This window comes from Meleagris gallopavo, chromosome 3 (genome assembly GCF_905368555.1).
Source record: "Meleagris gallopavo chromosome 3, MGAL_WU_HG_1.1, whole genome shotgun sequence".
Lineage (NCBI taxonomy): Eukaryota > Metazoa > Chordata > Aves > Galliformes > Phasianidae > Meleagris > Meleagris gallopavo.
Genome location: NC_139406.1, coordinates 12,666,352 through 12,694,293, shown reverse-complemented (window position 1 = coordinate 12,694,293; position 27,942 = coordinate 12,666,352). Strand labels below are relative to the sequence as shown.

At 39.1% G+C, this 27,942-nt stretch overlaps 1 protein-coding gene across 2 annotated transcripts; it reads left to right on the top strand.

Annotated features, from left to right (window-relative positions):
- Positions 1–1,345: 1,345 nt before the first annotated feature.
- PRP4K (pre-mRNA processing factor kinase PRP4K) lies at positions 1,346–27,942 on the top strand. 2 transcript variants are annotated; one of them, XM_085220272.1, is made up of 19 exons: positions 1,346–1,501; positions 4,687–5,880; positions 9,485–9,658; positions 9,924–10,079; positions 10,685–10,766; positions 12,257–12,467; positions 14,607–14,680; positions 16,085–16,175; positions 16,834–16,981; positions 18,071–18,208; positions 19,410–19,563; positions 21,558–21,672; positions 22,168–22,319; positions 22,770–22,856; positions 23,861–24,628; positions 25,146–25,191; positions 25,723–25,809; positions 26,615–26,659; positions 27,762–27,942. In XM_085220272.1, exons 1-15 carry the CDS (start codon positions 1,464–1,466, stop codon positions 24,062–24,064), a joined length of 3,018 nt encoding a protein of 1,005 aa, XP_085076398.1. In that variant the 5' UTR covers positions 1,346–1,463; the 3' UTR covers positions 24,065–24,628; positions 25,146–25,191; positions 25,723–25,809; positions 26,615–26,659; positions 27,762–27,942. The 2 variants fall into 2 exon arrangements, with proteins under 2 accessions (XP_085076398.1, XP_085076397.1); XM_085220271.1 differs by having other exon boundaries at positions 23,861–25,809.

Genomic DNA, 27,942 nt, shown 5'->3' with positions numbered 1-27,942 from the left:
ATGAAATATATTTGACTTAATGGTAAAATCAAAGTGGAGACATTTGGATAGATCCCGTTAATGGACATGGATATTTCTCACCTGCTCATTTTCAGGTGGTGATGAATACTTCTTGCACCAAAAGAGATAAAGTTTCCCCTGGAGGAATTCTTGTGCCATTCCCTGGGCACCTGATGACAGAAAACACCCCCATGGAGGAAGCCCTGCTAAGTTGCTTGCATCTGCTTGGGTAAGTTCAACAGATCTTCCGTTAGGACCCACTGAGTCATGTGACAACTTCAATCCACATCAAGGCACTTCTGGATTTTCTGAACATCTTTTGACTTCAGCACCACACTGGATATATAACCAGAGGAACACTGTGCTCTTTCAGAACTCGGCTTTAAGGCGCAGACATCTTTCATGGGATGAGCTAACCACCTATCATTACATCTAGCTTTCTTCTAATTTTTGCAATTTCCAGCCTTCAGCTTAGCTTTAGGATCCAAACCACAGTCTGAGCTCTAACACTAGAAACATGATACAAGCTTAAAGGTGTAATAGCATGGGCTGCTTCTTCACTTTTGCTTTTTTGCCGAAGCCCACAGAATTTGAAAAAGAAGCAGACACTGCAGACTGGGGCTCCTCAAGCTGAAACCGATCTGTTTCTTCTCCGAACAAGATGTCCATGACTTCACAAGAGTAAGGGCCAGGTGAACTACTGCTCTGACTCCCCAGGCTCATATCACAGCATCAGACACCAACAGTGGCAAAGAGACAGATGTTTTTCAGGGTTTTCTTTATTTTCTTGGTCAACTTCATCTCTTGTGCTGTATGACACGCTTCCACCTTGGTCCACGCTAGGACTGACTGACACTTGACACAGAATCATAGAGCCATTTGAACTGGAAGGGATCCTTGCAGGTCGTCCAGTAAACTCCCCCACAATGAACAGGGACCCCTATAGTACATCAGGTTGCTCAGAGCCTCATCCAGCCTGACCTTGAATGTGGAGCCAGGCGTGCTGTGATCTTGCTTCTGATGCTGGAACAAGCAGCGCTCGCACCGGGCCAGCAACGTGCGTTCGGAGCCCTCACACACAGCGGGGTAGCTCCCGGAGGTTTGATTTCCTCGGCTTCGCTGGCGGAGCACAGCACTTTTGCAATTAAATTCATTCATCTTCAGGAGGTGCCGGTGGGCAAACCAGCAGAAGAACGATGAGAGCCGTCTCCGGGCCGTCTTAATCACAGCCGACGGATCAGCGGCACCTCAACCATCCCCCCCTCCCAACTCTCCGCTCCCCACCGCCGCCCTCGCGCCCCGAGGCTGAGGGCGGTGCCGGCGGTTCGCAGCCCGCCCCGCACGCAGGGTTCGCTTCCGGCGGCCGCCACCCCGCCATCCCCAACCCCTCCCGGCGGCCCGGCTGCGCGTGCGCCGCGGCCCCGCGTCTCCCCAGCGGCAGCGAAGGAGTTTGGAAGTTCAAAATGGCCGCCGCGGCGGAGCCCGAGCAGCGAGCGCCCGAGTAAGGGACGGACGGGCGGGCGGGCCAGGCGGGGCGGCCGCTCGCCACGGCGCTCCGTGGGCGGGGGGAGGCGGCGAGCGGCCCCGGCGCGGGGAAGGGCGGCCGGCGGCGGGGCGGCCGGGCCGGAGGCGGCGGGGGGAAGGAAGGAGGGAAAGGGCGGCGGGCGGCCGCTCCGCGGAGAAGGGTACTAACGCGGTTGCCGGGAGCCGCTCGCGGTCCGGCCCGCCGCGGGGAGGAGGTTGAGGCCGCTCGGCGGATGGCCTTCGGGGCGGGGGAGGGGAAGCGGCTCCGGGAGCGGCGCGTGCGTTCCGGCCGCGTGTGCCTCCCGCCCCGCCGGGCCCGGCCCGCTCCGCCGCTCGGCGCTCATCCCGACTCCCCGAGCCGCGGACTCTCGCGGTACCAAGAGTGCCGGCGCTGCTGGAAGCGAGAAGCGATTTGTCGCTGGCGGCCCCTCCTTCCGGCCCGCCGCGTGAGTGGCGGCCGGCGGCGGTGGGGGCTGCGCGATGCTTTCCGCGGGCTTCCACCGCCCGGAGCCTGCCTCGCCGCTCCTCGGCGGCGCCCGAGTAGCTCGGCCTCGTGAAACGCTGTCTGTGCTCTCCTTGTCTTCCGTTTTCTGAGGGGATTTTTACCCGTTAGACACAGGAGTGGAAAACTGCTTTTCCTCGTCTGTGTGTGAACCGTGTGGAACACGTGAGCACGCCGATAAATGTGTCCAGTGCTCTGTAGGGAACCGTAAATAAGGAAAATAAAGTGATGACTGCGATAGAAAGCCCAAAGGTAGGGAAGAAATGGGTGAAATCTCTGCAAATCTTCATAGGCTTCCCATAGTTCTTTTCCTTGAATCCCAAAAAAAGGGACAACGAGGCTGTAACATAGATGTCACAACTCCCATGGAAGCATGCAGATACCTCATGGCCTCATCGCCTTCTCAAATCTTCTTAAAAGGTTTCTTTTCCATGTAATTATAACTCTGAAGCTGTTAAATGAATTAAAAGTTTGCCTGTGTTTTGATGGCATTACACGAAATAAATCAGTGCCTGCACATGGAATAGCTCCGAACTGTTTCCCTGGGCAGCCTCATCTGGTGGACGGCAGCTCTGCCCACAGCAGGGGGCTGGCTGGGCTTTAAGGTCCCTTCCAGCCCAAACCATTCTGTGATTTAAAGCTGGAAGAAGGAGGCTTCTCTGGAGCAGTACGAATGGACCTGCAATATTCTTATAAAGTATTGAAAAAACATGAATGTGTCAACAGGGGACCCTCACAGCTCCCTGTAGCCGGCTGAGAAGTCCTGAAAGATGCACGGTCACCTTAATGTGCTCCTTGCCACGTTTCTCTGCCCTTTTGCTAACTCATTGCTTGGGATTGCAGATCCAAATTGAGAAAGTTTTAAATCTGCTACTTTTTGTGTGTGTGTGCGTGCGTCTTTTGTGCCAAATGTACCATTAAACAAACTCCTCTGGAGGCAGTTTGTCTTGTTTTGCATAGTCTGTTGTGTGGTGATGTCGGGTGACAGGAGGGGCAGTTAAAAAAAAAAAAAAAAAAAAAGCCCTTCTTCCTATATGCTCTGGTTGAGTAAGCAGTGGTAGTAGTAGAGATGTAAAAGAAGAAACGTGCAGCATTAACACTTTGGTTAGAAGCTTGCATATTTTAACTCAAATAGGCTGCTCCCTTGGAAAGGGAATGAGGATATTTTGGAGCAATGAAGTGTCAACAGTATCAGCAAATTATTTCTGAGTACAATGACAATAAGTTTGGATTGTTTTCTAGTATATGAATTTGCATTAACTCACGTAGGAGATAATCATTTGCTGTTTGAAGACCCTGTCCTTAATGAGGAGGATGTAAATTGAATTTGTAGTGATGTTCTTTAGTTGGCTAAGAATAATTCTGGTATGATTATACCAATGGATCATTGGTCGTATTTTTCAAAGACCTCTGTAGGATGAACCTAGCAGGGTTCTGAGGGTATCTCTACATTTCCGTGTGCATCTCACCAGCACTGTGACCATCACACCCCAAGAGCTTCCCTTCAGTGAACGAGGCTGGGGATAGAGCAGTATCTAAAATACCGGAGCGTTAGCGAATTCCAAAACTAGTACAGGTGGGGTGAGTTTGCAGAAAGGCGATGCTGGCACCCAGGAGGTGATTTGGCAGCAGATTTTAAAAGGCAAATATCCATCTTGCTGTAGCTGGTAATTGATGTTCTGAAGGTATTTGCTGAGAGCTGTTTATGTCTATTGATAATCCAATTTCAGCTTCTAGGGAAAACAGTAAAAGTGAATGTGTGAAGTGTGCGGACTGACTTATGTAATTTTTGAAGTTCTTGTCTAATTAAAGTGCTTGTTGCTGTGACTAGCTAATTGAAATTAGATTTTATTTTTTTTTTTAAAGAGACCACCATTATTTTAATAACCTGTTCTATATTTATTTTCTGTTTGTTTTTTGTTTCTGTCCAATACCATTTTACAGGTCTCAAGAGAACATACTTTTTTCCCTCAGGAAGCCAATAGGCTTCTGTATCTATTGGAAAGCTTTTCTGAAATTAGGTGTTCTTAATTGATCCTGTTCTTTAAACTGTTCCCTGTATTGCATATATAAATGCAGAGTAAGAACAGTTCTGTGTTGTCTAACAAGTGTATGCACATACAGATAGGGATGACAATTAAGAGAATCAGCCTGCTGTGCTTGAGACTCTGCGGAATGGTTTACTTAGGGGGTCAGAATCATCCCCTGAAATAAGTTTTGATCTTTGGAGGACAACTGCGCTTTGTCTTTTGAAAGTACTTTTAGAGGACACAGCTTGGATTTGGTGTAGGAATGGAGCAGTGAATAAGACAGATACTGGACTAACAGGAGGTATAAATGCACAGCACTGTTGTATACCATTACCAAATATTGGCAGTGTTGAACCAATAACATTGGTTTCACCTATGTGGTTTGTTTTGTTAATGTATTTGCTCCATCCTCCTAAGCTAGTATTTCTTTCAGCAGTCATAGCTGTCTGTTGGTGACAAACTATGCCTGCTCTTACAACTTCATTACATTGCTTGTACATTTTTAATACTCCAACAGCAGATAATTAAATACCAGTTAGCTTCTGTCATAAAAGAGGCTAACAAACTAACTTGAGTTTAAGGGCTGCTGTGAATTGCTGGTACTGATGGGTAGTTTTTCTTTTTTTGCAGGGCTGAGGATGCGAACGCATCTGAGAAAAGTACAAATGAAGAAAATGGGGAAGTGTCAGAAGCAGATCAACCTCAGAACAAGCACAGCCGACACAAAAAAAAGAAACACAAACACCGAAGTAAACACAAGAAACATAAACATTCATCAGAAGAGGATAAGGACAAAAAACATAAACACAGACACAAACATAAGAAACATAAACGGAAAGAGGTAGCTGATGCCTCTGACAAGGAAGATGGACCAGCTAAAAGAACTAAAATTGATTTTTTAGCTCCTCTGGAAGACTTGGAGAAACAAAGAGCTTTATTGAAAGCTGAACTTGAAAATGAATTAATGGAAGGCAAAGTCCAGTCTGGTATGGGATTAATATTACAAGGGTATGAGTCGGGATCTGAAGAGGAGGGGGAAATTAACGAAAAGGCACGAAATGGAACTAGACCTGCAACTAAGTCAAACACTAAGGGAAAATTAGAACCTGTGGAAAATAAAGCTAGTTCCAAAAAAGGAAGTAAGAGTGAATCAAAAGAAAGGACTAGGCACAGATCTGACAAAAAGAAAAGCAAGGTAGCGGTTGATGGAATCAAAGAGAAAACAACTAGAAGCAAGTCAAAAGAGAGGAGAAAATCCAAAAGCCCCTGTAAAGGAAGTAAGTCTCAAGATCAGACGAGGAAATCAAGATCTCCAATGCTTAAAAGAAGATCTCAGGAGAAAAATAGGAAGTCTAAATCTCCCCCAGAAGACAGAAACAAGGCTGATGATAAGAGTAAATCAAGGGATCGCAGGAAGTCTCCAGTTGTAAATGAAAGCAAAAGTCGAGATCGCGGCAGAAAATCCAAATCTCCAGCAGAACTCAGAAGCAAATCCAAAGATAGACGATCGCGGTCCAAAGATAGAAAATCTAGGCGATCAGAGACTGACAAAGATAAAAAGCCAATTAAATCTCCTTCTAAAGACGCTTCTTCAGGGAAAGAAAACAGGTCCCCCAGAAGACCTGGCCGAAGCCCAAAAGGAAGAAGCTTGTCTCCTAAGCCACGTGAAAAGTCAAGAAGAAGCAGATCCCCTCTCTTTAATGATCGTAGATCTAAACAGAGTAAATCCCCCTCTCGAACCCGATCTCCAGCTAGAAGGCTGAGGAGTAGATCTGCAGAAAGGAAAAGAAGAGAATCAGAAAGGAGGCGTCTTTCATCTCCCAGGTAACTTAAAAATGTCACCAGCCATTGCAAAAATGTGCTATGGGATAAACCATCTTGGTGTTTCTCTTTCATCCTGAAAAGAGCTGTTAAAAAGAGAATCAGGTTGTGTATCCTGTTATGAGTTTCCATTACATGCAGTCATCTTTCAAAAATACTATCCCCAGCTGTCAGACGCACAAAACCAGCTTTGCTGTTTGTTGCTCTCACCTGTACTGGGAACAAGTTTCGTAGCTCAGGTTCTGCTTTTTGTTGCTGTGTTGAATTCAGATTTTAGCTTCTGTTTTGGTTCTTAAGTTAATAGTAATGTTGTTTTCAGGAATTCCTATGAAGGGAGAACTTTATTCCCTCTCCTCTTAAATGTCAGTGTTGGCATTTCCCCACGCACACCTACTGAAAAATGATAGCATGTGTGAATGGTGTAAACTAGACTTTCAGATACGCTTCTTAGTCATTTTTTTTCTTAGAAATGTTTTGTCTCTTTAATTTGCTGGAGTTATGGTAGTGTTACTGGTCTGTTTTACTGGTAGTGTTACTGGCCCAAACTTGTATATTATTGCCATATTTTGCATATGCATAAATGAGGGAGGAAGGATTTAATCTTTTTAACATACTTCTGTCATTTGTTTTAAAAGGCAACATAGGCTCTGAAAGCAGTTACTTTGAGACTTAATATAAACCATCAGACAGCAGCATCTTTGAATCTGGTAAGGCCTGGATAGTAAGCTCCTTAGCAGAGAACAATAAAATTATTTACACTTTTGGAAGTTAACCCATTAAACCATAGGTGTCCAAACTTTAGGCTTCCCTGGGCCTCACTGAACAAGAAGGAATTGTCACGGGCTGCATATAAAATACATAGTATATTTAATGTATGTAAGTAAGGATTTTTAAAATACTTTTTATTAAAACAAAGCAAAAAAAAAAAAAGTAGAACTAGTGGGATATTTGACCCTGTTTTTGACCCTTTTTGTTTTTGTGATACTAATGCACCAGACTGATTCAGTGGCAGTGGTTGCAATTCCTTGTGAGCTCTCGACGTGTTCTCCTGAGATTGTTATTGAAATTTTGCTCCTGCTGTACTTCATCCTTGAAAACAGGTGCTCACAAATGTATATACTGCCAAAAGTGATGGCAGGAGTGATTGTGAAGTGAGGGATATTTCTCTCTGGTAATGGAGGGCTTTTTAAAGAAAAATTTGTTGAGATGACGGATTTTTTTCAGTTCCACTAGTTTGTCTGTAAAGCATTTCTTGATACGCATTGAATGTGGCTGCATGTTTTTGCATATAGCATCTTTTTAAATTGTCAACTTTGGAAACTGACACGATTTCCTTACAATTTAAGCATAGTGCTGTTTTCCAAGGTGCTTAAGCACATGGAACATGTAATACCCGCGCGTCTCACTTCCACTGAGCCTCTGAGATGAGCAGGAGAGCTGGAGTCAGCACTACAGTGCACATTCCCCTGTTTCACCCAGGCAGTTCCAATCACACACTGCTGTGTGGTTGTTGTAGCAGTGGGTGAGTGCCCAGGGCCGGACAGGACTGCTCAGAGGGCCAGAGCCACCGCCAGGATGGTGCAGGGAAGGAGCGGCCGCAGTGCGAGCTGTGCCAGGCTGCAGGGTTGGACGTGGCTGCATTAAACAAAACAATTCAGCAAGCAAGAGTTCAGCATCTTGATGATGGATAATTTTATACGTGGGGTATCTTCCACAGGCACAATGACCAGCTTGCTTTGTCTATATACTATTGACAAGCAACACTGCAGGCACTTTGGGAAACGGCCCCTGTGGTGTTAACGAGATGAAGCAAGTATTGTAAATGGCACCAGTTTATCCAACCAGTTCCTGGTGAATGGGCACTCCGTTACGTTTCTTTGACATAATACTTGTCTGTCTTAGTTTCAGTTTTCATTTCTAGTGAAATTGCATTTCAGTGCAGGCTGTTGCATTGCAGCCAGTTTGAATTAGTTGTCTAAACACCACTATTGCAAGAGATGCACATGTCTAGAATTTTGCTGTCAAGTTCCTAGAAGAGTAACTTTAGTAATACTTTTTTTTTTTTTTTTTTGCTACACTTGTGTGAGGGACTGCTGAGAAATATTTTCTACTGGTAGTGAACAGTCTTTCTTTGTGGGACATCTTGAACCAATGTTCCCATGTTCGAGTTTTAACTGCTTGTAACTACCCAGGCTGCCAGGTAACTTCAGGAGCTCCAGTGAGCAGTTTCAACCACAAATTCCCAGGAATTTAATTTTTCATATTTGCTTCCAGTGTTCCACTCGTGTAAGATACTTCTTAGTTCTCTGACTGAAATATGTTACTGTACAGCGTTACTTATGTGTTTCTAATCACCTTCTACTTCCTATCACACATATGTTATCCCTGAACTGATTGGGATTCTTTTTGCAGCTATTTTGACTGGCTTTTGGCAGCACAACCTCGTTGTAAACTAGAAGGCTTGTCAGTTCATCCTGTGTGGCTTTTTTTTTTTTTTGTAACACTGTTCACAAAAATGTAACATAAATGAAAAGTGAAAAGGGGATCTCCTCCATCCTTCTTGCAGAAACCAGCACTGCTTCTGTGTGTGCTTTGTTTTTCTTTCTGTTTACTATTATCCATCAGCTCTGCATGTGTGTTCATTATATGCAGCTAGGGTAACTGAAGCTGTTAACAGCAGTCACTAAAAAAACCAAAAACATCACTTCAGAATGGGTAGTGTTGATCTTTCAGACCCGAGAGACTGTTCATTGATGAGATACAGCACCTGAAATAACTTGTCCTGATTCAATTTAAAAGAAGTAAAAACAAAAGAAATGGAGTAGCAACATCTTATTTGAACAACAGTGGAAATATTTTCCAAGAATTTCTATTACAGCTTCATCAGAATCGTCAAATATTTTTAACTTCTGTTTTGGATTGAAGTCTTGCTGTCTTGGGATACCATTAAGCTTTTTAGTGTGGTTGGTTCATGAAGGATTTTTTTTTTCCTTAAATAACTGTTCATCTTTATAGACAAGAATGAACATAGTGTGTATATATCTATGATATATATATGTGTGTGTGTGTGTAATAGTTATTTTAATTTGAGAAGTGTTAATTAGAATTGCTTTTAGTTGCAGTGCTACACTATGAGGAATGCAGAAGCTGTTCACTTCTAGTAGCCAAATTGGAAAACACATGGAAGTTGTCATGGAATAGTTTTGTCCTAAATTTAAACTCCATGTTGTGGAGTTGCTGAGAAAAATTCAAGAATTTGGTTTTAGGTTTTATTTATTGCATACTACTTCTGATAAACACGAAAACAGGCTGCTATTTATGTAAGCTTTGTTTTAGAAATTTCTTAGCTTTATCGTAGTAATTAACTAGCTCTGTTTCCAGAGTTGTCCTGAGCTAGACCTGTGTGGGCACATATTTCCCAGGTTGGGGAGACAAGTACATGGAGGGCAGCCAGCTCTGCAGCACACATACCCATTTCTGCACTCAGAAATCCATCTGATGGATCCTCACCTGTAGCAAGATATTTAAAAGTGAGATTTTAGAAGGAATTGGAGGATTTGTTTTCAGCTCGCTCCTTATTTTACTGTGGTTCTTCCTTCATTTTAAGAACGCGAACCAGAGATGATATTTTGTCTAGACGTGAAAGATCAAAAGATATCAGCCCACCCAGCAGATGGTCTCCATCCCGAAGAAGGTCTCGCTCACCCATTAGGAGGAGGTCTCGCTCACCCCTTCGACGCAGCCGGTCTCCACGAAGGAGGAGTAGGTCCCCTCGGAGGAGGTAAACACACCACATGGGTTGGTTCGTTTGTTTTATAGGGTACAAAGACGAGTCTCAAGGCATCTTACACGTAAAAAGATAATGCATTTTTCAGTCCCTACTTATTTATAAGTTGGCATAGTTGAATTAATTTTGTCCTCCATAAATTCATTTGTTGTATTACTTGGAGTTGCTGTTTTATGAATAGGTTTTCCTCTTTTTCTTTTAAAAACAAGAAAATAAAAAGCAAAACAAAACAAACAAAAATCCCTCTTATTGTTACCAGGGATAGAGGCCGAAGAAGTAGGTCTCGCCTTCGAAGGAGGTCCAGGTCACGTGGTGGCCACAGACGTAGGAGTAGGAGCAAAGTTAAAGAAGACAAATTTAAAGGTAGTCTTTCTGAGGGCATGAAAGCTGAACAGGAGTCTTCATCCGATGAAAAGTAAGTCTTAAGATCTAATTTACTGTCTTAAAATGCAGGTCCAGTAATGTGGGGAACCAGCCAAAACTTCATGCTGTAGTTTTTGGGTTGCCATCTAAAACCTTAATCATTTTATATTACTTTTAATTTTGTCAAATTGCTATTGGGATGATTGAGATCTGTTGTTTGGTGAGCAGACCTTGAGGGGCTCATGCGTGGTTTGGTTTCTAACTTTGACTTAATGAATGTCTTTTGAAAATAATTTGGTCTGGTGTTTATCTTAGTGTATTGCTTGAAAATCAGTAAGGATTAACTGCTGCTAGCAAATTGTTCTCTGTATTTGCTAAATATCTAATCTGACAGCATGAGATAATACATTCATAACAGTCAAGTCTGCGGTTGGGAATGAAATGCTTGGTCTCAAGCTATCAGTGGATACATTTTATCAGTAAGGAAACATGAATGTACACACTGGGTTTTAATAGGTTTTGCTTTCCAAGCCAGGTTAACAATTTTTGTTCGATATTCCATTGTGTGCTTTCTGCACCAAAAAACAGCATTTAGGAGGATTCAGTATGTAATCGTATGCTTATGATGCTACATAAAAAGTAATTATATTTTTATAGTCTTGAAGATTTTGATTTGGAAGAAGAGGATGAAGAAGCAGAAATAAGACAGCGAAGGTTACAGCGGCAAGCAATCGTTCAGGTAATGGTTGTATTATCACAATTAAATTATTCTAAAAGATTAGTCTTGGTCAAAGCTGACACTTCTACTGCAGCAGCATTACTTCTAAGACTGAAGCAACTCTCCCATGAGTCATTTTTATGTCACAATCAAATGCTTTCTGACGGTCCTATGATGTGACATGTTAAAAATATTCTCATTTATTCTCATCTATAGGTTTTCCTCAGGCAGGGCTGCACTGTTGATATTATAATATCAGTTTAACACTGTTAGCTATCAATCAAAGTGGTTAGTTTGTTTCAAATAGCACTTGTCCCTTTCCAAAACTTAGTAGAGCCACTGAATTGGTTCCCCCTTCATGAAAGTTGATTCAGTCAGACATATGCATTTGCTGCCATTAAGGTTTTGCTTCTGGTAAGAAGGTGGCAGTAGTGATGAGTAATGTGTAATTGAGTCCAGGCCAAGGGGATGTAACTGTAAAGCACAAGTGGGCTCTTCTACTAAAGGTGGGATTTGGCACACAGAATACAGAAGACAAAATTCCGCGACGTATTTACTTAATACTTAATTATAAAAACACTGGTTATAATGTAGTGCTTAATTTAAGCAGCACTAAAAATAATGGTTATCTTTTGATTTTTATATAAATTTAATGATAAAATCCTTCAGAATAATGACTGAGTTATTTTTTTAAGAACTTTATTTTACTCTTTGTTTGCCAAAATGTTGTCATAATGAATCTGTCAGTACTAACATTATGGCAGGCACAAGGAAGGAAATACAGAAATACAGAGGTGCCTGAAATGTCATGCACTTCTTCAGTTTTATTGAGTACTAGTAGAATGAGTTTTCATAACCTACACCCAGTTCTGGGGCCTCCAACACAAGCAGGACATGCAGCTGTTAGAGCGGGTTTAGAAGAGGTCATGAAGATGATCAGAGGGCTGGAGCACCTCCCCTACAACGACAGGCTGAGAGAGCTGAGGCTCTTCAGCCTGGAGGAGAGAAGGCTCTGAGGAGACCTCATAGCAGCCTTCCAGTACGTGAAAGGGCCTACAGAAAAGCTAGGGAGGGACTTTATATTGTAAAGGCATGTAGTGACAGGATAAAGAGAAACTTTAAACTGGAAGAGGGTAGATTTAAACTAGATACGAGGAAGAAGTTCTTTACTGTCAGGGTGGTGAGGCACTGGAACAGGTTGCCCAGTGAGGTTGTGGATGTCCCCTCCCTGGAAGTGTTCAAGCCAGGCTTTGAGCAACCTGGTCTAGAGAGAGGTGTCCCTGCAGGGGTTTGGAACGAGGTGATCTTAAAGGTCCCTTCCAACCAAAACCCAATCAATTCTGTGATTCTATGATACCAATTCTATGTATTTGTAGAATTTGCCATTAGAGATGTAGGTGATTATGAAAGCAAAGACTTAATGTTCAGCACAAGCCATTAGGGATGAAAATAAAAATAATTAAACTGTGATAAACTGTAATGCTGAAGTTAACAATTGTGTTTCTGCTTAGAAATACAAGGGCCAGACAGAAGACAGTAACATATCTGTGCCATCTGAACCAAGCAGTCCTCAGAGTAGTACGCGCAGTCGCTCAAATTCACCGGATGATATCCTGGAAAGGGTAGCTGCTGATGTGAAAGAGTATGAACGGGAAAACGTGGACACCTTTGAGGCGTCAGTAAAAGCCAAACACAACCTCATGACAGTGGAACAGAACAATGGTAAGAATCTGAAACCTCACTTAGAATGCAGTGTATAAAAAGAGTGCGAAAGAGATGTAATCCTTTGTTTCTTTATATACCTCTAGACTGGGTGCATATTGAGATTTTGGACAGAGCTTGCAGTATTTCCTTGAATATTAGGATATTTCAAACATAATATTAAAATAATAAAGCTTGTTTGTTAAGGAGGTTGACGTGAACGAATGTTCTCCATATTTCTAGTAACTCTTAATAGAGTTCACTCTATAAATATGGAAGAGCAGATAGTGATGTTTGATTTGATAATTAAGAATCTTCTTTTTAAATGAAAATTTTTCACTTACGCATACTTTTTTCTTAGAAGTTTGATTTATTTCTCTTCATTTTGGAGTGAGTTGCAAACCATGACTTCATTCATTCATTCATTTATTGGTTAGAGCAACTGTTTGAAGAATACATGTGTATCTGAAGTTGTTGAGAATGATGGGGCTTTTGAGAGTCATTGCTAGCTTGCCCATGTGTAACTTCTTGCTGAAAGAATAGCTATTGTCCTCCTCTTCCTGCCTGGCTTGGTCCTGCTGTGGCAAAAGGAGCGCAGACCATAGATCTTGTTTGTTTGTTTGTTTGTAATTATTTTTTTTTTGACCCTCTTTTGAGGCTGGTATACCCTAAGTCTTCCAGCCAGCCAAAGGTGTATCTCCAGTTGCCATGCAGACATACTTGAATTGGCTGTTTAACTTGACCAGCCCTTCAGGAGATGGCTGGACAGCTTATATTTCATATCACCTACTAGATATATCCTTGGCTATGTTCTAGTGGATCCTTCCTTGAAATAGTAAAGCTGCACATCTCTGTGGCTGATACAGAGCAGTTGGGTGCTGGTGTTCCCTTGTGCAGATTGCATTTTGAGATTATTCTCTTGTGATGAAGGTGAAAAGAACACTCTTGTGTACCTTTTCTCTGTTAGCATAGCACAAGGCAAAACAGTCCTTTTTATATAAAACACTCACTAATGTATTTTTTGCTGTCTAATTTTGTCCACTAAAAGATAATGGAAATAAAACTGTTAACTACATGGGCTTTTTAATGGAGAGGATTTTAAAACAAACAAAAAAAAGATCAGTTGCACTAATGCACTGCAGGAGCTTCAGTATATTGGTAGGTGTCTGGATGGGAGGTGGCTATAACAACAGGAGGAAACAGGATCATCTGTTTGTTTTGTCAGAGCAATATATAACTTGACCTTCTATAAAGGCACAATAGTAAGTCACTAATGCACTCGTTAGTAGCTCACTGTAGCCCAGTTAAAATGCGAGTAACTGAAATTAAAAGGAAAAATCAGGGCAGTTGGTAGAAGGGTCTGTACCTTGAAACAACAGTGTCAGTATGATGGATGACAGTTTTTGATGCTTTCAGAAGATTGATATTTTGTTTGAAAGTGGTTACCTCAGGAGACTGGAGAATTCTAAGGTTAACCATTTATTTTTCTCCTTTGCTCCTTAACAGTACCTATGTCTGACCATGGTAATGAAGGAATGCTACAACCATACTGTGTGTTATGAAATAGTCTGAAGTTTGTTTGCTTTCACCAATGTATACTTAATTTATATTTCTTTGCTTTTATCTTGTCAACCAAATAAAATGTCTTTGAGATAATTAGCTTCATCTTTCACTGTAAGCCACATGAGATCCTTTTTGATGGAGCTGAAGAAAACATTTTTCAAAGAAACAGTTTCTGGGCTGTACAACTTTGGTTTTTAGTAAAATACTTGGTGATTATCAGAAAACCCCACACTTGTATATTGAAATCACATCTGCACCTATTAATACATTTAAATGCATATTTTTGTGCAGTCACTTGTAAGGATCTTATAAAGTACCAACCTTTTATTCCTGGTATGTGGATTGCTTGAAAGCTGCTATACTTAATTTTTCAAGGAGGTACAATTTTTTTTTTTTTTTACAAACTTAACCATTTCTTTTGTATTTGTATAATGTAAATTACCTCTAACTTTCCTTGCAAATCTTTAGTTTGCCACCATGTTGATTTTGAGATTGTGTTGTACCAGTATAAAGTCGTATAAAGTATAAAGATTACATTGCTAACCATTGTCTGCTTGCCATCTTCCTCACCTTGAATAATGTGAACTTCCTTTCAAGGTTCAGCTCAGAAGAAACTGCTGGCTCCTGATATGTTCACAGAATCAGATGATATGTTTGCTGCATACTTTGATGTAGGTAATTCTTGGAGATGAAATGTATATGATTTTTTTTTGCTTAGTTTTTTATTGAAGGGTTGCTGTCACTTGAGGTTTGTGGGAACACTGGTTAGTAAAAGCAAAGTAACTGAGTTGGTAATTTTAATATTTTGATCAGTTGAAGCAGACAAAGTAGCTTTTAATATTTCAGTGAAAGAAAACCTGCAATGAGTAGGATTTTGGCCAGAGTAAACACAGAATTAGGTACTTCACCTGCTGTTCAAATGAGAGCTGTCATGGCACACAGTAACCAACTTTATATTCACTTTTTATGTTAAAGTTGCTGTGTTGCACTCTTCTTTCTTCAGAGATGTGCACTTTCTTCAGAGGTTCATGTAAGGTTAATTTAAAAGTCTGTGTAATGTATTTTAATTTGCTCATGATGTGTTGTAATGATGTGGAGGCTTTGTGGATGAAGAGACGTATTTCCCATTTCTACTTCTTGCACTGTTTCAGCAGCTTTTTCAAAATGTCCTGAAGCAGCTTACTAATCTTGGCAGTTCCTTAAATACTTGTTGCTACTGATACGCAGTCACTGAGAAAGTCAAGGCAACAAATTCCTTCTTAAGATGGAAATTCTCCAGTTAATCATGTTTTATGGCAGATGGAATCTATTAGTTTTCACAGAAGATTGTTGACAGGAGGTATCACTATAATAAAGCCAACATACACGTGCACACACCAAAGGAAAAAGATAAATAGTTTAGCAATAGTGGTGGTTTAGGTGATTTTAAAAACTTCAGGATAACAAGTAGGAATTTAAATGGTTTGTATGTAATCACTTACTGCTGCACAAAAACTGATGTTCAGTCAAAGATATTTTTTTACTACCCATGAATTTGTATTTGAGATAATACTGTCAACTCAGTTAAGCAATGTCAGCAGCGACTGTAATATTTTTATGATTCTAAGCATAACAGTATGGATTTTGTGAGGTGACACTGAATGAACAGAAAGAAATTTGAGGCTTAAACAGTTACATTTACCCCCCAAATTGCTGAACTTTTATTACTACAAATATACTGTAAGTAGTAAGTCTTAATATGGTCCAAACTATGTATTCTAATTTGACTTGTAGAAATTCATTGCAGATAATAGTTGAAACATGTCTCATTTGTCATATTTAATAATATTTCTGTAGTTGTCCCTGTTCTATTCCCTTGCAACAGTCTTCAAATGCTGGTATTTAAGTAGCATTCTGTGTTCAGTAGTATTTTTCTCCTACAAGATAAATGTGTTTGTAGTGTGGAGAAGAGCATTGTTTCAGTAGGGAAAAAAGTGCCTACAATGTGGACTTCTGATTTTTATAAGTAAACATTAAAGAGAACATACAGCTAGAGCACACAAGCAAAGCTGTTCCATTTGTTCTTTTTGTTTCAGAGTGCTCGTCTAAGGGCTGCTGGATTTGGAAAAGACTTCAAAGAAAACCCCAATCTCAGGGATAACTGGACTGATGCAGAAGGCTATTATCGTAAGTTTCATTTATTGGTTTGCAAAGAAGGAGGATGCTAAATGGAAAAGAACTGAAAAAAGTACTGAAACACAGTAATGTGAATATTTTGCTGTGAGTGCCATGCTGAATATGGCGTGCCCAAAGCAGCTTTCTGTTCTTGCACACTTGTACAGCATCAAGTTGCTCCTAGATATAAAGTTTTGGTTATGGTAAAACTAAAACCTGTCCATAGTTACAGCCATGAGCTCACTCTCACAAAAGAAGGGAGGAATGAAGGAATGCTTGCCAGGATCTGAAGCCAAGAAATCTAGCATCCAAGAGAATATAGTGGCCCTTGTGGTAGCTGTTATCTAAGATTCAGAATGGAGATAGTGAGTGAGTGACCATGTTTTACTTACTGGTCAATGTTAAAAGCTCATTTGCAGGTGTAAGGGCCAAAATAAATATACCTGTAATGGATGAAATGAGCAGGCAGGTTTTAACCTCAAGAAGGGAAGAATTCCAAACTTAGAATTGTTGATGTTCCCCATCATTTCCACAAAGAAAGTGCTAGTATGCTGTGAAATTAAGTGATTATACTGTTGATATGATTGAGAACCATTTATTTTTCATAAAACGTTTCATTGTGCATACGACGCGTAACTCTTACTTGAATTGCTTGATTTTTATTCTTCAGGTGTTAATATAGGTGAAGTTCTAGATAAACGTTACAATGTCTATGGTTACACTGGTCAGGGAGTCTTCAGTAACGTAGTACGAGCCAGGGACATGGCAAGAGCAAACCAAGAAGTAGCGGTTAAAATCATCAGGAACAATGAACTTATGTAAGTAATGCTTTTGTTTAATAATACTATAATAAAGCATGTGAGATTTTCGGAAGTTTTTCATGATGTGATTTGAATCTTCCTTTGTTTCAAGTGAAGTAACAGAGTACAGCTGTGGTTCCTGCCTTTTCTGCTAATATGAGCCATATAATTGGAAGCGCTTGAGGACTATGTATCCGCACTCACAGGAGAAGGGTACTTGCATTTTCATCAGGCACTTTCTCATTTGCAAAACTGCAGGGAACAGTGGTGGCAAGAAATAAGCTTAACATTGATTATGTTGTCTGTCCAGCCCTAAGATTTTTGAGATGGGAATCGAGGACTGTAAAATTCTGGCTTGATGAGCCAAATCCATTTGGGAAGCTGTGGGTTGGATACTAGTCAATCATCTCTAACTTAGACAAAGATATTTAAGTTAATTATTTTTGCATATTCTCCATGTGTGCTCATATGTAGAAGACACAAGAAAGTGGTGATACTCTGCCTATTGGAGAGAAAATCACTGGAGGTCTTCCAGACTGAATGACCCTTAAGTAGGGTGATGTTGTATTAAACTGTGCTATGTTATGGGAGGATCAGAATCTCTAATACTCAATTTCAGCATCTGCTGCCATAATAGCTACAGCCATGTGTGATATACTTATCCATTACAGATAACTTATATGGAAATCTCCGTGCATTTTACACTGGAAGTCTTAAAAGTTATTTTGGTTTGTGTGTAACTGAGTTGAGCTATATGAATAGTACCTAGAAATATTTAGGGGGAAAAAAAAAGGTAGGAAGCTAGTTTGGTGTGTTAAGATGATTTGGGAGTGTACTTGACTGTTAGTCAGTTTAGTTTAAAATTTTTACAATAGTGTAAGTGGTTAAGTAACTTCAAAACAAACAGGAGGAGAAGAATGAGTAGGCTACAAAATCACAGGTGATCAAAGACACCAAGAGTGAACCACTACTGCGGCTTTTTCAAGCAGTGCATTATGTAGTACTATTAAAACTGACAACTAAAACTGCAGAAGTAAATCTCAAGGTTTAAACAAGGCACTAGAATCTCATTTGTTTTGTTTTCTAATTGTATTTCTTTGTTTGCAGGCAAAAAACTGGTCTAAAAGAACTGGAATTTCTGAAGAAGCTCAATGATGCAGATCCCGATGACAAGTTTCACTGTCTAAGATTGTTCAGGCATTTCTACCACAAACAACATCTCTGTCTGGTATTTGAACCACTGAGGTAAGATGACAAGTGTTTGGTGTCTTTTGTGAAAAGTAAAGTACAACTAAGTAATCTTTACCTTTCTGTTCTTGACTATTGTTTTAAGCTTGGTACTTTGTTCCATTGCCAAGATTCAAGAATTTGAGCAATTCTTAAAAAAAAAAAAAAAAAATCTGGAGGCACAAGTCCAAAATCTGCTGAACTAGTTCAGATTTTTCGTAGTCAATTGTGTTTGAAACAAAGTAATTTATTAATAATAAATTATTAATTAATTTAATCACATTACATTATTCATAAATATCTCACTAGTGCTCATCTTAATGATTTTTTTTTAGTGAAAATATTTTTCCTAGATTTACAGAATTCTTAACCTTGTGGGTGTGGATTAAGAATGTGTAGCCAGAGAGGTTGAGCAAATACTGTATATTCTGTGACAAATAGATATATAGCAGCAACCTACAGAAGATGATTACAGTGCTCTATAAACTTGCCTTTAAATAAATAGGATTCTTTGGCAGGCTAATTGTAGACAGTTTTGTCATGGATCTAGACACTTTGGTTGCCTTAATTCCTATTCCTGCTTAGATGTTGTTTGTATCAATTGCTTGTATCCTAAGTTTTCACTATATATTTTAATTTTTGCCATAGATGTTTGAGTTGAAGATAAATCATTTGCTGAAGCAGTGCAAGTTTTATGAAGTGCCTAATATATTGTCAGTAATAAGCCTTATGACAAATAACTTTTTTGTGCTGTCTCTTCATAACATATTTGTGCATTGTTTACGTCCAGTTATGATTTTGTTGTGGATTCGTCTTTTCATCTGCTGTTCAAGTCATTGAAACATTGCCTCATCAACTCCATCTTTTGCATATTTTCTTTTTAATCGCTTCTCAAGGAACTGAGCACAAAGGCTGGACAGCTGTTAAGAAAATGCTGTTCATGTGCAAATCAATTCTCTCCAATTAATCCGGATTAAAAATGTGTTCTGAACTGTTATGTCCAGTCCAGTAAGTAATTATATGGTACAGTGTAGATCTGATCAACCAGCATTTTTGTTTCATTGCTTTACAAATAGTGAGGTATGTATCTTAAGTTGAATGTCACTTGTTCTCCAGAATTCCTGAAGTTAACTAACTTATTCATGTTTTTCTTACAGTTGAGAAGGCAAGTATATTTCCCCTTACAGAGCTCTTTTGTTTTCTCTCTTTCTTACAATAGTATGAATTTACGAGAGGTGTTGAAAAAGTATGGGAAAGATGTTGGTCTCCATATTAAAGCTGTGCGTTCCTACAGCCAACAGTTGTTCCTGGCTTTAAAACTTCTTAAAAGATGCAATATCCTACATGCAGATATTAAACCAGATAATATTTTGGTAAGTGATAACTAATTGAAAAATATTTTGCGTGGACATTCTGTAATGTAAAATCAAATATGTGAAATTAAGTCAAAATTCACTTTACCTCCAAATGTTAAAAAATTAATGTTTTGGGGGGGAAAAAGCTATAATGGTATAAATAAATAAGTATAATACAGCATTTAAATAAAATATTTCATTTGCTACAACCTTTCTGAAGCAAATCCTGCATCCACTTTTACCATTTTAGAATGTAGGTCTTCCAAGGACAGTATTCTTTACTAGGAGAAGTCCTAGGACTTTTTTCACCAGTAGCTGAAAAATGTTCTTGTTTCCACAAAATGAAAAAATGAAAATAGTTTGGTTAAGCCTGAAAGGAGATTTTGTTCATTTGAATAAGATGACTGAAGAAGTTTTTACTGTCCTTTTCTTTTTTTCCCATGAAACATTCTGCTTAGTGGACTGTGAGAGCTACATCAAAGGAATCACATGGTTTGACTTTGGTTTTCTTGGTGGTCACCTATGGACAAAATTTAAGATATAAAAATGATCATTTTGTGGCTCTGGGCAGCCTGGGCTGGTGCTTGGCGACCCTGCACACAGCAGGGGGGTTGAAACTAGATGATCATTGTGGTCCTTTTCAACTCAGGCCATTCTATGATTTCTTGCCATCACTGTTGTAAAAGTTATTAGCTAAGCGTGAGATATGTGAATAGTGTTCTGGTTTATGAGTGGTACTCTGGATAATAGAGGTGGAAGTCTAAACTGATAAAATTTGGTTATCTAGAATGAAATCCAAGTCCAGCAAGGATATTTTTCCATACTTCCAAAAGACTGTGAGCACTGCATATTACTGGTGGCCTCCTGTTCTCCTACTGAATCATGTAGAGAATTCCAGATGTGGTTTTTTGTTTTTTTTTTTCAGTTCACCAACAGAAATAAACGAACAGATCTAATAACTAATATGTAGTGGTAGCATTTATCAAGTAGATTCTGGAAAGTGATAATGAGGCAGGAAGGAAAATGAATGAATTTGTTTTCACAATGGGAAGTCTTTAACATATCCAAGATTTAGTGAAAATAGTAGTGCATACTATATACATGTTGGTCTAGATATTTTACATGTAAAAATTATGTTTCTTACTACTACGTGTTCAATTTACACAGTTCCTTATTGATGTTTGACATGTCTTTGTTCACATTCTGGACTGATCTTGAGTTGGGTGTCCTCTATTCTCTCTTAAGAAGTTTCTAACTTGACTTTCTAGGAGTATAGGTAGTGTTTAGTGGTTGCTTGAGGGACTACCTCTCCAGCTAACTCTGGTACCAAGTCACATGAGGCAAAGCAAAGCTGATGCCATATTGCCTTGGAAGAGTCATACGGACACTATGTCAAATTATGTACCGTATTTATTACCCATTTAGAAAGTACTTTGATGTATGTGTGTGGGATCATTTTGTTGTTTGTGTTATTTTCTAAATAGATGCTAATGTATATTAATGCATATGTAATCCTTTCAGTGCCTTTCAATTAGTGTCTTGCCACAGATCTCCAAAGCAACGGGAGATGTCACTATTAGTGTCTGTGCAGACAAAGAAAGCTAATTCGAAAGTAGTTCTGGGCATATTTGCTGTTCAGCTTTTAATAGTTCTACTGATGGAAGCTGCTAAGTTATGCTGACAGTTTATTTCTTTTTTCTCCCACTTCTAAAATATACACTGTTGATGCAGCAATAAAGAATTAATACTGAAAAAAAAAAACCCTAGTAAAATCTGTAGGAGAATAAGTACGTGAAACTGACTTCTTTGTATTTCTTAGGATGTGTAGGTATTAACTGTCACTTTCAGTTTAAGGTTTGACAATTTTCTTAGAATACAGAGAAGGCAGACTGAAACATGGGAAGAAACTGTAACTTAAAGGCTGAATGTTTTTCTTACAATGTTAGTCTTACAATGCTATTGCCAGTTCTGTGTACAAATAGTGCTAATATTCACTTATGTTTAACTTTCAGGTGAATGAATCTAAAACGATATTGAAGCTCTGTGATTTTGGATCAGCTTCACATGTTGCAGATAATGACATCACACCATATCTAGTTAGTAGATTTTACCGAGCTCCTGAAATCAGTAAGTACATTTGGACTGAGTACAATTAAACAGGTTGTATCAGTATAGCAAATGAAAATTTTGATTTGAGATTACTCTTTGTTTGATCTCAGCAAACCACCGCTCTGAAAATATGATGGCAGTAAAAAAATTCAGCCAATTGAAAGCATGTTTTATGATTCTTCATGAGTGCTGGTGGTCAGCTCAGTGAGAACATGAAGAAGTCACTCTGCTTATAGCTTTGTTTTAATGTAGAGGTACTGTTCTGACTTTGTCTAACTGAAGCTGTGGTGATTAGTTTGGGTGTTAGATAAAAACCTCCCTTTCTGTAATTGGGATACTGTAAAAGTGAAAAGTCTTTCAGTTGTCATACCTTCTTTTTCTTAAGAGGAGAAGCACCGATAATACAGTTTCTAAATCAGACTTTTTTTATTTGTCTGGTTTTGTGGTATTATCTTCTTAAATTATCTCCATAAAGCTGCCTTTATGGAATTAACTTGAATTGCTCTGTTTCAGTTATAGGAAAAATCTATGACTATGGTATAGATATGTGGTCTGTAGGCTGCACGTTATATGAACTTTATACAGGAAAAATACTCTTTCCTGGCAAAACCAATAACCATATGTTGAAACTAGCCATGGATCTCAAAGGAAAGATGCCAAACAAGGTAAGAAAAATAAGTGTTATGATTTTTACTTAACGTCTGAAACTGTTGTTATGAACAGTAACACATACTTTGTTTTCTCCCTGCAATTCTTTCTTATCACACACATCTCTTAACAGCAAGTATATATCAGATATCCTCTGGATGTATAATTTATATTAATTTAAAATTATATGAAGTGAAAGTTTGCAGCTTCTTTTTCGTAGACTAAGTGTAAAGTGAAAGCAGAAACCAGAAGCAGGCACTGACCTGAAAAAAAAAAAAGTGTAAGTCAGTGGAAGGTATTATGTCCTTCTTCAGCTGGTTTGAATGTTATTTTTTTATTCAGCATAGTTATTTGAAATGTAATTCAGAAACAGTAAGTTAATCATGTTAGTAGATGTTGATACTAATTGTGAAATTCATTAACACAGAGAGCTTAGCTAAAATTCTTGTCTTTCCCTGATTTTCCAGATGATTCGAAAAGGTGTGTTCAAAGATCAGCACTTTGATCAAAATCTCAACTTTATGTATATAGAAGTAGATAAAGTGACAGAAAGGGTAAGTCCTTGATGTGTCTATTGTTAACTGGTCTTTCAAACATACCTTAACATTTTAATTAAACTATCAGAATGTCCTTTAGTAGAGGCGTATGCAAGTTACATGGCTATGGACTGGATGGTGGGGTAGATCACACCTTGTGTATTGTGCATTTACTCAGAAATGGTGGGGGTGACTAATTCACCAGAGGGCCACACAGCCATCCAGAGGGACCTCAGCAGGTTGGAGATGTGGGCTGGCCTGAATCTCTTGATGTTCAGCAAGGGCAGTACGAAGTCCTGTACTAGGGAAGGAGCAGCCCTGGGCACCACTACACCCAGCCAGAAAGCAGCTCTGCAGGAAGGGGCCTGGGGTCTTAGTAAGCACCAAGTCGTATATAAGCCAGCAGTGTGCCCTTGCCACTAAGAAGGTTAGTGCATTAGGCAAAGTTCTGCCAGCAGGTCAAGAAGGATCACCTGATCTTTCTGTTCTCAGAATTGGTGAGGCTACACCTGAAGTACTGTGTCCAGTTCTGGGCTCTTCTGTACAAGAGGAACTTGTACACCCTAGAGAGAGCTCTGCATAGGGCCCAGATGATCAGAGGACTAAAGTATCTCTCCTGTGAAGAAAGGCTGAGAGGATAACAACTATTAAGCCTGGAAGACAGGAAGGCAGGGGCGAGGAATCTTATTAATACATATAAATACCTGAATAGAGGGTGCAGTGAAAATGAAGCCAGTCTCTTCAGTGGTGCCCAATACCAGGAAAAAAGGCAGTTGGAATGGACTGGAACATCAGATACCATTAGCTGCTGGCAAAAGATGCAGTCCGGCCTGCCCCAGTGGCTTTATACCCGCTCTTTTCCTTTGCCTGCCAAGAGTATTTATGAGGCCATGTGATGAAGAGCATTGTTGATGAGAGATAAGAAAACCCTGCAAAAAAAATTGCTGCTTAAGCGGTGTAAGAATTACGGCGGTTTTGTGTATTTCCACTGTTGTACAAGGTTGCCATTTTTGTGTTTGTAGGAGAAAGTTACTGTAATGAGCACCATTAATCCAACTAAGGACCTGTTAGCAGACTTGATTGGGTGCCAGCGACTCCCAGAAGACCAGCGTAAAAAAGTACACCAGCTGAAGGACTTGTTGGACCAGATTCTAATGTTAGATCCAGCTAAACGGATTAGCATCAACCAGGCTCTGCAGCACGCCTTCATCCAGGAAAAAATTTAAACCAGATGAAGAAGTTCAAAGGGTTTGAGTAATTAAGATACAAAGACTGAAGAAATTTCACAGCAGTTATTAATGTATATAAACATAAATATTTGCCCTGCAAAGTTGAGGAAGAAAAGATACATTTGAATTAACGTCAAGGCTGATATTTCTTTTAGAAATGTTAGAGTAATTCTGTTTTGTGTCTTATGTGAAAATTTTCACTGTAGAACTGTTTTAATTGCCAAGACTGCACAGAAGTACAATGCTAATGTATATGGTTGCAGTTCGTATATATTATAAAAAAGAAAAAAGCATCTGTTTAAAAAAAAAAGAAAAAAAAAAAGAGCAGTAATACTGGGTGGTTGATTTGTTTTTAGCAGACTTGGCTTCATTTTTGTCTTTAAAAAATGGCCAGCATAAATGCTGTTTATATTCACATTTTCCTAGGTGTGTGTGTGCAGGCCACAGCAGCATGCCCTTGGTGTAGTCAGTGCCGAAGGGGGTCTGTTCCTTCTTGAGCCTGCCCGCAGGGATGGTCTCCTCTTTTAAAGCAGGTTGTGTACAACTTTCAGTACACTGAAGGTAAGCTAACCCATCAACATCACCGGTGTTTAAGCTGTTATTTTACTGGAACAACTGACAAATGAGAGACAGTAGCGTTGTGGCAGAATTCCCTGCATGTTTGATAAATGATCTTGTTTTTATTTTCTGGCATTGCAACTGTGGCATAGTTACAACTTCCGTTCTGTTCATCACATTTACAATTTTGAGAGTGCGCACTTGATGGATAGAGCGCCTTCAGTGTACTGTTTCTTATTACTTTAATTTTTTTAATCAACTTGCTATAGACTTTGTATACATTTTGTTAAATACAGTTCACTATGACATAGAGCCAATACTTACGGAAGAGTTTTCATTTAGTAATTACATATGTTGGGATCTCATTTGAAAGAACTTATATCTAAAGGATAGATAGACAACATAATGAAACTTTTTAACTATTTGTATGTCATTTTGAAAGTGTACTGCTTTATGCTAAAAGTGTTTCATTTGTTTTCATTGTTTTCATTATTTGTGATCATGTTGTCTTTCAATACAGGCATAAACCTTCCACTCTTGAACAAAGCAGCTGCTTTTTAAAAGCGGTAATTGCTTCTTTACCTTTTATTTCTTTTGTAAATGAAGCTTTTCTTTAAAAAAAAAACAACAATGTGACTTTAAAGTGTTGTCTCCTTGCATAAAACAGTTGACACTTACTTATTGTAAAGTGAAGATTGTTCTGCTGCATGTAAAGTGGACCATGCAGATTTCTGTATGTTTTCAGTATGCATCATTAGATAATAAAGTCTTTTGTGAACAAGGCATTTGTAGCCATTTTTAAAAGAATCTGTCTTCAGTGATGGTAAATCAGGTAATTTGTAAAGAACCACCCCTGCCTTTTCTATTAATCATTTAATTAAAAGGACTGTTAAAAGCTATGATCTTTGGAAGAGCTATAGGCTATATTAATTAGATATATAATTATCACTGCTTAAACGAAAAGAAAGCAAAAAACCCTACAGATACTGTCTGCTTTCATTGTAATGAAATTATTCCTGTAGGACGTGAGATTAAATTCAGGCTTTAACTAATGTTTGTGCTGTTTTTCTCACTTTTCCTTTTGATGGTGCTGAAAGAGAAAAAGGAAAGCGAGTCACAGGCCACTCAACGCCTACTCCATGGGGTCTGATTTGCTGAGACACCAACTTCACCTTCCTAACAAGGTTATTTCTGACAGCATGTGTAGATAAACATTTAGCAACAAGTTAAAAACAGCTTGAAACATTTGAGTTGGTTATACAACAAGAGAAAAACAGAATCAGACTTTTCAGATCCTTACTGCTGTTCTAAACTACTCTTTATTAAGAGGTTTCTCTTTACATTTTTGATCAATATATTCTGAAAACCAGTGATAAACCCACTGGTTTCACTTATTTTATAACACTTATTTGAACTAAGAAGGGTTTTTGTATCCATCTAGGTCCATAAATGACAGCAGTCATGCACTCCGCGAAGTGCACGCAGGAATGGAAAAATGAGGCAAAGCAGTCATTGTGCTGGTGGGGAATACCCCACCGAGGAGATGTAATGACCTAACTACAAAAACAGGCAGGAGATGGGTCGTTTTGTAAGCTATTTGGAACCTTCCACCTGTCTCTCCTCAGCTGTAAAATTCTTGATAAAAAATAATCCGTCCTTATTTCCACATGTTAAGGGATCTTGTTTGTAGCAGAAGTAAATTCAGCTTTCACATTTAATGAAGCAGTAGTTGTCTGCTTGTAAACTGCAGAAAGTAACTTGCACTTTCACAACATAGGCAGAGCTTCTGAGGGCAGTTTTACACAGGGATTAGCAGCTTATTCTTGCTGTTGCTTTGTACTTTATTCTTAAAATAGGAATATGAAACAAATGAGTTGGTGATGCAGAAACAAAGCAGTAGGAAAAAATGCACCTTAATACCTACAGAACTGTTTTAAGCTGTTCTGGAGAAGCGTAAAGTTGCTCGTTCACTTGTTCTTTGTGTTGTAGGTGCAGCTCAAAGAAGATGATGACTACCTGAAGACATGAACAAAGGTTTCTGTCCTATAAAAGATATGAAAAATACTCTTCATACATTTCTGTCTTAATCTTTTGGTTTCCAGCATCCCAATTTAGAATTAACATTGCTACGGTATTGATAATTCCTGAGACATACTTAACTGTATTACAGTTTTTTTATGCTGATATGCTTGTTTCGTTTCTGGTTTAAGATTTTTTTCTTACTGTGATTAAATGCAGGCAGATAGGCATTACTGTTTAATGCGATTTTCATAGAATGATCAGTACGAGACCTGTCATTTAGAAAAGTGCCATTGTATTTGGTTAAAATAAACACTTTTAACTGGTAAAGATTTAAGCAGATGATACGCTTTTTTTCTTTAAGTGCAGCAGGTTTACTCATTCTGCTGAACTTGTCTGTTGCTGCAGTGAGGGGCTGACAGGCATTCTTCAAAACAAGTGGGTTTCAGACCTCCATCCACTCTCAGCTTCAGCTTTTGTATTGGCAGCAACCAAAAATCTTTAATTCTGACTTCAAAAGCCTTTAGTATTGAAAACCTCCTGACCACAGTTAAGAAACGTTTCCAGTTTTAGGCAACACCTGTTCCTGTGGCCTCTGAGGATAGCAGAGAAGCTGCTGCTGGCCACAGGAGTCGCTTGAATTCCAGTGGTTGCAGCTTGCTACAAACACAGCAGTTAGACAGCAGGGTTTTCTTGCTGAACTACTTTTCAGCTGACCTAAGAGGATAATTTGTCTTTTCCTCCTATACACTAAGATATAATTTTCATCTTCACCTGAGGTCCTACATAAAGTCTAGTTAAGTCTGCTGGCTTCTGCTTGCTTCTCCCTTGTGACAAGGAATTCCACATGTTTAATATGTTTCTTCAGAATGCTTGGCAAACTAAACAAGATATCAGCCCTCTGTATTCATTTAACTCAAACTCATTGGGAGATTAAATGCTCTTTTTTTCCTTCTTTTTGCACTGAAACAAATTAAATATGCAGTTAGATTGTCTTTTTATTACTATGATGTATATTGCTTTAATTAAAAAAAAAATAGGAACTGTTCAAAAGCCTTTGATTGAATATAATGATTCCTGTAGAATATTTTTAATAATACTTTATCTCCATACATAGGGTAAGTGGCAATAAACCTCTGAAGAACCTTTATATGTATATTGACCTGTACACAGAAGGCAGACCAGTCTGTGAGACTACTGGAGATAAAGCAATCTTCTACAGCATGTGTCAGATTGTAACTGTGCAGAATGTTGGGAAGTGGCTGCTGCTTGAAGTTAATAAAGTATGCTTAAACTTA